The sequence below is a fragment of the Megascapheus bottae genome, chromosome 5 (genome assembly GCF_031878675.1).
Source record: "Megascapheus bottae isolate mThoBot1 chromosome 5, mThoBot2.hap1, whole genome shotgun sequence".
NCBI lineage: Eukaryota > Metazoa > Chordata > Mammalia > Rodentia > Geomyidae > Megascapheus > Megascapheus bottae.
Genome location: NC_143513.1, coordinates 14,101,359 through 14,111,302, shown reverse-complemented (window position 1 = coordinate 14,111,302; position 9,944 = coordinate 14,101,359). Strand labels below are relative to the sequence as shown.

The following is a 9,944-nucleotide window of genomic DNA, read 5'->3' as shown; positions in this document are numbered from 1 at the left end:
AACATAACATAGGTCTTGATAACCTGAAATTGGAATTCAGTAATTTATTTTTTGTTGCTGTTGTTATTCCAATTTTGGGCATGAACTCAGGGCCTGTGCACTGTCTCTGAGATTTTGTGGTGAAGGCTGGTACTTTGCTCCTTGAGACACAGCTCTACTACTATCTTTTTTTTTTTAAATGGAGTCTCAGTTTCTTGCTCAGTTTACTTTGAATTGTGGTCCTTGGATCTCAGCTTCCTGAGTAGGTAAAGTATATACATGAGGCATAGGTGCCAAGATAGAATTCAGCAAGGTTTTATGAGTATTATGTATCATATGTTAACACATTTTAATCCATGTTTTATCCCCCCTTGTGCTTTATTTGGCACAAATACCAGATGACATTAAATTTACAACTGCTACTACATAACAGAAATTTGCATAGTTTCCAGGCTGAGAGGCTCATGTCTGTAATCCTAGCTACTCAATGAGTTGAGATCTGAGAATCATTGTTCAAAGCCACCCGGGCACTAAAATGTCTGTGATACTCTTATCCCTAATTAATCACCAGAAAATTGCAGGGGGCACTGTGACTCAAAGGGTAGCCTTGAACTGAAGAGCTCAAGGGCAGCGTCCAGGCCCAGAGTTCAAGTGCCATGATTAATAAAAAGAAAAAAAGAAAAAAGAAAAAAGAAATTTGCCCAGTTGTCACATTTTTCGTTATTACAGAGAGGAATAGTGCATAACATGTACAAGCTTCTATTGTATTTTTAATGCATTTTCTAAACAAGCTATGTAAACTAGTGTAGGGATTTGCACAACGGTATATGTATGTGCTTGTCTTTGGATTTGGAATAGTTCCTCTCTCTGACCTGCCAAAAATGATCTGACCTTAAAAATCCAACATGAGTTGGAGGTTCACCCTTGTAATCCTAGCTACTCAGGAGGCTGAATTCCAAGTATTATCGTTCAAAGTCAACTCAACAGAAAATCAATATGAAAATTATTTCTAGTTAAACAGCAAAAAGCCAGAAGCATAGCTTTTTCTGTTTGTTTGTTTGTTTTGCAAATGGTAGAGAATTAACCTTGAGCAAGGATTTATCCAAGCAGGAGCGTGAAGTCCTAAGTACAAGTTCCAGTGCCAGAAAAACAAACAAACAAAAAATATCAAAGTAATTCAGATTTTCATTCTTATCAAATCATGCCATTAACTCTAGAAGATATGAAAGATAGTTCAGAAGAAAATCTGTAGAGTTTTGAAGCATCTCATAAAGTACTGACACTGGCTCATAGATGATAGGATGAGAAACAATATAAACAGAACTCCTGAAAGGTTCTAATTAAAGTTTTTATTTTTCTTTATTTATTAAAATAAAGAAGTAGTCTTAAAGTTGTTTCACTAAACAGAGGGGTCATGACATTTGCTTAAGGCTCATGTTTACTGCCATTGACAGTTATCTTCATGGAGACATTAATCTCACTATAATTGACTCAGGTAGTCACCTTGTAATATTTACTTTTTGCAGAGATGATGCGAATAAACAATCACTATAGATACCTTCCATGAGAGGCTCCCCACTTAAAGAGGCCACTTTCAACATTAAAAGTGCTATTTTTTATTGTGAAGGATTGCAAGTTGTTGGTTTTTTTCTGATTTAAGTCAGCTATTAACTGAGTTTTTCTGTGCTCTAGATTTGAATACTCAAAAATTGGAACTATAGTGCTAGATCAAGGCAGATCTTGCAATTTGGAGATTGTAGGGTAATTTAGAGATTATAACCTAAGAGTTCTACAAAATGAATGTCATATGGAAGGAAAGAATCTTCCTTAACGCTTTACCACAGGAAAAACTTAATTTTGATCGCAAGTCCTATTTCTTACAAGTGAAAACACTGTTAACTGTTGTTGGTCCAAGGAATTAGCTTTTCCTGGACTATTCATCTCAGTGTTTGGATGGCACTATCAGAATTCACTTACCTGTGTTTTGAACTGCTCTAGAATAGTCATACACACACACACTCACACTCACGCACACACACACACACACACACACACACACATATTCTTCACACCTCAAAGTTGCTAGAAATAAGTTTATGTTTTTATACACCATTATCTCAACTTAGGGGAACTTATTCTCCAGCTATAAGTTAAATTTTGAAAAAGCATTTGATGAGAGTGGGTTTCATAGTACTTCAGAGAGTCTGGGATGTGACCACATTTTTCCCTGGGCTTCCCATTATACACATGTGATTGCTTGAAACTGTTTCTCAGTAGAGTAGTTTCTCATTATTATTACATCTATCAAAAATATATATGCCATATGGCTAAATATAAGCCTTTTTAGTTGCTTTTTAACCTCTATTTAAACTAAGATACATACCTGGGTTTTTTTTTTGCATTATTCTAAGACTGTGTGTGTACATTTGTAATAGAAAATATAAAATTAGTTGCCATATCTTCAATTTTATCATACCTTCTGAATTTTCTCCTGTTGAGCCCTTAGATTTTATTAGGCCTATCCTCATTTCAGATATATTTGTTTCATTTTTCAGATGAACAGACACATTACAAAAAGTTGTCATTTATGTATTTTTGTTCTTGTTTTGCTCCATTTTTATATGCTTTCTGCTCAATTGAAATAGTCTGTATATTTTCTGAAGGTCATATAAAAAATCTGAATTGAGTCAAAATTCTAATCTGAAACTCTTAGTAAGTTTTAATGAGAGACTATGCATTTGGCTTTAACTTGCCATTTTGCTTGGCACACAGATGTACAACCTTATTGTTTCATTTCTACAAACAACAATATTGACATGGATAAAGTTCATGTTTATTTGTATAGTATGAATCATAAAAGTTTAGAACATGTAATCAAATATTTTAGAGGATATACTAATACAGCTAAAACAGAAGATTTTCTCATTGAAATCATGAACCTAAGCTCCAAATAAAACATCCATTTATTAATAAAACATCCTGCAAATAAATGAAGAATAAAAATTAAATCAGAAAAGTATCACCTATCCTACTGCCAAATTTGCATTACTTGTGCTAAGCTCTTCAAGTTGAAAAATTCAAACACAAGACTAAAGTTTTACCTTGAATTCCTACCTTCAGTTTCAATCAAATTTTTTGTTCTCTGAGATTTATGAACTCATTCTCCTTTCAACTATTTTAAAGTGTATCAACTTGTGACATAGAAAAAGTAAATGGTTTATTTCCCTTAAATTACATAGAGAGATACAGTGATTATGCCTAAATGTGAAAGAAAATGTGATTTAATATGTAGCACATTGTTATAGGACTAGCTTCCATTAATGCCTCTTTATCTTCCATTTAGATATGGAATATGTCAATTTTCCACTATGAGTTTCTGATAAATGCCTGAATTGTTGATGAAAAATAAATATAAGGTGAACAAACATGAAATCTGGAATTTGAATATAATTCCTTCCCATTTGTGTTAGTATAAAGTAACTGCCCATAATTTTGGATTTAGGAAAAAAGGAAACCTACTTAAAGGTTTGTTAAATCTGAAAGGTAGTTAATAGCTTTTGAATTTTAACACTCCCACAGATAAAACATTAAAACCAAATCCCATAAGATTGATGAGTATATGTGAATTATGACTGGAAGTATGAATCACTAACCCATTTGAATTTCTAGATAAGGGGACCTAATTTGCATACATTTTGTTTTCTCTTGTTACTGACATATAGTGTACTAAAGTGGCATTTAAAGTACTCAAACTGAAGAAAACAGCAATTTCTAATGCATCTCATAAATCTAAAGGTAGAATGCTGATGCTTCCAAAGGAAGATTTAAATATTCATATCTAGCATAATAAAATGTATTACAAAATCATCAATTTGTACTATAAAAATTAGAACATTAAAAACACTTAAAGGCACATAAAATCTTCAGGTAACATATCTTACCCATCACATTTGTTTCCTAAGTTTTATAATGCACAGTTCCTGAAGAAAAATGTTCTCTTGATTTTATAAAATGTAAGGCATCATAAAGCAAATAAATTACCATTGAGTATTTAGCATATTTGATTCTTAAGGTACCAATTTTAAATTAATCATCTGCAGGATATAACTATTTCTTGGGGAAAACATATAGTAGAAATTATATTTCATAGTCAAGAAATATTGTGATGAATTTCAGTTTCAACTTAAATATACATATTTTAGCATAAATAATGATGCTATATATCTATCAGGTAAAGAGCAAAGAAGTGGTTTATAATTTTTAATTTTGAGTTTCATTCCATACTTAGATTTAGACGAGTACAGAAGAATGGCAAAATTTGCAACTATTAATATAAATCTTATTATATGATCAAAGGATATTATATAAATGTATGAAAATATCAAAATGAAGCCCATTGCTTTGAACAATTAATGTACTATGCTTTTCGAACTTTAAGTATTAAAAATTTGCAACTCATATAGTTCAATGTTTAAAGCACTCTAAAATAGCTCTGCTTTTACTATTTAATATCACTTCATGAAAGTAGAGGGAATAATATACACATACTTATCAAGTTTAAAGAGTCTAGCACATGTTTAAAATAATTTTGATTATATTCCCTATAAGAATCAAGTAGATTTTATGTTCATATAATTAATCTCAAAATGTGCAACTTGATATTAAGACCTCACATAATATATTGACATTGATGTTACACTTTTGGTTGTTTTTTTGTTTTGTTTTGTTTTGTTTTTTCCAGATTGTAGGCATTGGAAAAATACTATACCATATGTAGTTTAAGATTACAAATGTTTATAATTTGTATAAATTTTATAGCTTTGCCACTTATTTTAATGTAATTACTGGAAATGCATCTTTCATTACTGGATTTTACAGATGCAAAACATTGAAGTGGCAATTACAGAAAGGACTAGGGATTTTTTTTTCTGTTGTTTTATCCTAAAAGGTCTCTATAGCCTGGGACACAAAAAGGAAAATTCTATCTTACTCCAAATTTTCTAAGAAATGAGAAGTTTTATACATGGATGTAATAATTAATATGTATATAAAATTCAGAGAAAATTAAAAGATTCTGTTTGATTCTGCACTGCAGGAAGATACTCTCTCTCTCTTTCTTTCTCTCTCTCTCCCCCATCTCATTCTTTGAATCATTTTTCTCCCTTTCCAAACACCATTTTGCATCTATTATGCTTACTATTAGAAGTCAGGATTTCATGGTGCTTATTGATACTTCGTTTTTTTTTAATTGAAAAGACTTGCTAGCTTTGTTTTACTTGCATGCTATTGGAGATAATTCCTTCCTTTTTAAATGTTTGCCCTCTTCCACATCTTGGTGACCTCATCCTTCCCCTGGTAGGTGACTGAGGCAGATTGTAAGGATATTTCTGAATTGTTAACGTAGTTAACATTTGACTTAGTACATGATAAGAAAATCCAGTGCAGTAACTGAGCAGGTTCAAAAAGGGACAATGCCTGAGGATGAAAACTTTGTGTTTGCTGCAATGTTCTAGTCAATTCACATATTTATTTAAGATCTATGTGTTTAGCACCATCTTAATATATGTAATGAAAACTAACACTAAACTATGGGTGTTCCCATTGACTTAATTTACTTTTCCATTTATCTCTAGATGAAGTGTATTTTCTTCAGTCTTAACATTTTGTAATGATTCTGACTGTCAACATTATATTATGCAAACACTTCTGGGTGTGCTTATTGGAGTGGCTGCCTAACAATTTCAGTTTGAATAAAATCTTCATGTGTTCACCCAGAATCTATGGAAGTACAGCAGGTAATGTAGTTTGGCTTGTTCTTTGTATTGCAACTTTTAATATCAGCACACATATTGAAACCATAAGCACAAAGAAAATTCAAAAAATTTCCATGATGATGGAGTTTATTCCTTAACCCTTTTCTTATTCTTACCAGGCCAAGAGCATGGGGAGTGGCTGGAAGAAAGACTTTCAAGATCTAAGACCTAGATGCCATCCTGCTAATGCTGAAAACCCCGAGAACCCTAGCAACCCGAGAAACACCTCAAGATCCCCTTTAGAAATCAAAACCAACATTTGGTTCCCAAAATATCACAAAGTAAGCCTTACCGTCAGAATTGCAGTGGTTTCCAGCTCAGACTCAGACTGAAAAGTTGAGCAGCTGGTAAACGAAAGTTTTAGTTGGTGTGTGTGTGCGTGTGTGTGTGTGTGTGTGTGTGTGTGTGTGTTTAAACGAAGTCTGCAAAACTAATTTCCCTCAAAATAGGGCTCAATTTCCGTTAAAGAAAGCAGTGCTTACCAATCTCCGAATTCCTGATCAACCTCACTCCACCCCATTTCTAAGAAATGGAAAACAATTCCATCTTTCCCAAGGACGTGAAGGTTTGTTTCGAAGCCTTCAAATAAAAGAGAGACAGACTGAAGCCAGAGGGGATGGACCGTCCTTACAGACGCCCCTTCAAGATTAATCAATACTTTCTCCTAATTCAAACCAGATGTCTGGCTCAGTTTGCGCTCTGATTAATCCCATTAACAACTTCAAAGACCAGGTCACCATCCAATGGACACCTGAGACAATGAAAATAACAGGGCGGTACTGCTGGGGACACTTTGGGACAAGGTTGGTGATTGCTGATATTCTCCCAAGGCCACAAGTCCAGTCCAGACAGGGCGAGGCTTTTCCTGCTGCCCTTTACCTCTGCTTGCTGGTCCTGAGTCCTTAAGGAACTCAGGCCTTAGCAGTCCTTGCTGACATGCAAGCAAGCATCAGAATGAGAAACCAGCCCTGGCTCTCACAAATTCCCGGTGGCAACTTTCGGAATTCCTCTACAAGAGGACTCTAAGTGCTTGCTCCAAGGTGGTGAACGCTGAAGGAGGTAAAATGGTCCCAAATTACTTTCTTCAATAAATAGAACCGTGGTTGTTAAAGGGGGTGTGTGTGGCTACCTGCCATTTTTGAGTGAGAGAATGAACTTCTGGAAGGAAATGAGGGAATCTGAATTTAGTCTCCTGCAAGAGGCTAGAAATGTATGAGCTACTGGGCAAAGATTGCCACGGAATAATCCTCCATCAGAGAAATGTTTTGGTGGATAACTGGCTAGCAATTTGAGTAGGACCAGGAAAGACAGGGGAGAGGCGGGAAAGGAAAAGAACAGGAGCCACTTGGCAATGCGCAAGAGGCATGCCAGAGCGCCAGCCATCTGCAACCCCATCCCTCCAGCACCCTGTCCTCTCCATAAGGAGACTGTCTTCTGAGGTTTGTGGTGCGTAGCTCTGCAATCTTTGCCCTGGTCTCCATGCGTTTTATCCACGCCCTCCCGCACGGAGCCATGGAAAAGCAAGGCGCGCCGCTGCGCTAAGGAAACAGGCACAAAGTTTGGAGAAAAACAAAACAAAATAAAAAACAAAAAAGTGAACAACTTCTCCCACACTGCTGTGCATTAACTCTCCAGTCCCACCTCCAGTCCCTAGTGTTTTTCTAGGGCAAGGCGCTCTCCCCGCTTTCCTTGCAGGTGACGCTTTCCTAATGGTAGTGACAAATCAAATTTTCCCCAGAATAGGGAGCGGCTAGGAAACCCTGAGAGGGCTTGGGGTTGACTGGAGCCGCCCTGAGTGAGCCTGCAGGGGTGGAGCCATTTGCCGGTCCGGGCGGGATTCAGCCACGGGGCATGCAGGCTGCCCCCCTGGAGGCCGGCCGGGCCCCGCGGGCGTGGACGGGCGGCTTCTGCGCTGGCGGCTCGGGGAAGGGGCCGGGAGCGCGCGGCGGCGCGGACTGCGCGGGAGAATTGGAGAGCATTTGCCTGTGGTCAGCGCGGGGCGCCTGAGCCAGCCCCCAGCTCACGTTACAGCCTATTTATAACTCTCCCAGCCACTTCCCCCCCGAAAGCACTTCTCTGGGACCACCTTCTTTTGGCTCCGGTCTCTCCTACCCTTGACATCTGAGTGGCTCAGAGGGAAGCGTCTCCGGGTCTTGGGGTTCGGGTGTGGAAGAGGTTGGCCGCTAGGGCTTCATCCCTGGGGTGATCCGAGCGCGGCAGGAAAGCGCGCGGCTAGGACTTTGGGAGGAGGCGTGGGAGAGAGCAAGTCACACGACTTCCAGTAAAGAACCACCACCAAGGGACAGAGGGTGGTGGCGGCGTGTGGAGCCCTCGAGACGTCGTCTGCGTGGACCCTGAGACTTGCATGCTATGGAACACCCGCTCTTTGGCTGCCTGCGCAGCCCCCACGCCACCGCGCAAGGCTTGCATCCTTTCTCCCAGTCCTCCCTCGCCCTCCATGGAAGATCCGACCATATGTCCTACCCCGAACTCTCCACTTCTTCCTCGTCTTGCATAATCGCGGGATACCCCAACGAGGAGGGTATGTTTGCCAGCCAGCACCACAGGGGCCACCATCACCACCACCATCACCACCACCACCATCACCAGCAGCAGCAGCATCAGGCTCTGCAAACCAACTGGCACCTCCCGCAGATGTCCTCCCCGCCGAGCGCGGCTAGGCACAGTCTCTGTCTGCAGCCCGATTCGGGAGGGCCCCCGGAATTGGGAAGCAGCCCCCCGGTCTTGTGTTCCAACTCCTCCAGCTTGGGTTCCAGCACTCCCACCGGAGCTGCGTGCGCCCCCGGAGACTACGGCCGGCAGGCGCTGTCACCCGCCGAGGTGGAGAAGAGAAGTGGCGGCAAGAGGAAAAGCGACAGCTCCGGTAAGGAGACACGGGGCACCCTGTAGGCATGCGAGGTGTCCGGACGGGCGGAGGGGTTGAGAAGGGAGAGGAGAAATATCTTGCCGGCTTTTGGTGGCTACCTTCAGCTTTACCACTCCGATCCTGTTCTTGGGGACACGTGTTTCCCCTAGAATAACGCGCATACAGCCCACAGCGGTGACTTCTCCAAGATCCCAAACTAGATTACCAGAGGTTGTGTGTGTGTGTGTGTGGGGGGGTGGTGGTAGAAAAGAAATAAAAGGCAAGTTAGTATGTAAAATCGATTGTGAAGCGTGACTTTCCATGCAGGCTGGGGAGAGGGGTGGCGCCCGGGATGCCGCATGTCTGTCTGTCCTGTGTGAATGCGTGCATGCCGGTGCTGCTCCTTGACTTGTCGCTTGCAAATTCCCGTCCCTAGAGTGGCTCGATTTTCCCCATTCTTAACTGGATTTCCAAATGATTGCATAATCTCTGGAACTTGCCCTGCAAGTTGGAAGAGTACTTGAGAAAAAAAAAGTTGTACTTTTTTAAAAAAATTCTGCTTTCAGAGATCTTTTAATAGCATCCTATTTTAAATGATAAAAGCTGCCCCTATTTCTGGGGGAAGATGGCATTATCTAGGAATTTAGAGGGTTTTAAGCAATGCGTTAGAAAACTGTAAATACGGAGGTGCTGAGATTCTTGAAGAACGATGATTCCCTTACTAATATAGTAAGGGAGAACTTAAGTCATCTCCCACTTGAGTGATATACCTAGGCAAGTACTGGGAAGTGGTCGAGGCATTCTTCACTTGCTTGGTGCCTGAGGACAACATGCTAGCAGACACAGGCTGTGTGTGGGGCAGGCACTGAAGCAAGGGGAAGGGTCTCCTTGAACTGGAAGCCTAAGCGGGCTAGTGCTTTTCTAGTAATCCAGAGGAACCCAGAACTTCCTTTGCGACTCTTCCAAGTCCCGTTAACGATGCTGAAAGATACAGGCAAAAGCTAGAGAGAGGGTCACTTGGATTCTAAAATTTTGAGATTTAGCATTTGTTTTATAAAATGTAATGCTCGCATTGGTTTTCTTCCCTGCTGTTAATTTTTGCCACAACAATCCTAAAAGGTCAACCCAGATATCAAATTTGGAAAACTATGAACACGTGTAGCTTCTGTGAAACCGTAGGCCACATGTTTTGCACACAATAACTTAACTGTGCACTTCATAGTATCTTGTGGAGAGGTATCACTTCTCCAAGTACTTCAAGGACATGTTTCCCAGATAGTCACAGA

The 9,944-nt window shown here is 39.8% G+C and overlaps 1 protein-coding gene across 1 annotated transcript in view; it reads left to right on the top strand.

Moving 5' to 3' along the window:
- Positions 1-7,677: 7,677 nt before the first annotated feature.
- The window catches only part of Meox2 (mesenchyme homeobox 2), a 60,106-nt gene continuing 57,839 nt past the window's right edge, over positions 7,678-9,944 (top strand). The window contains exon 1 of the mRNA XM_090332281.1: positions 7,678-8,676. Coding sequence (XP_090188407.1) covers positions 8,163-8,676 — 514 coding nt within the window. The 5' untranslated portion in view covers positions 7,678-8,162. The remainder of the gene's footprint in view (positions 8,677-9,944) is intronic.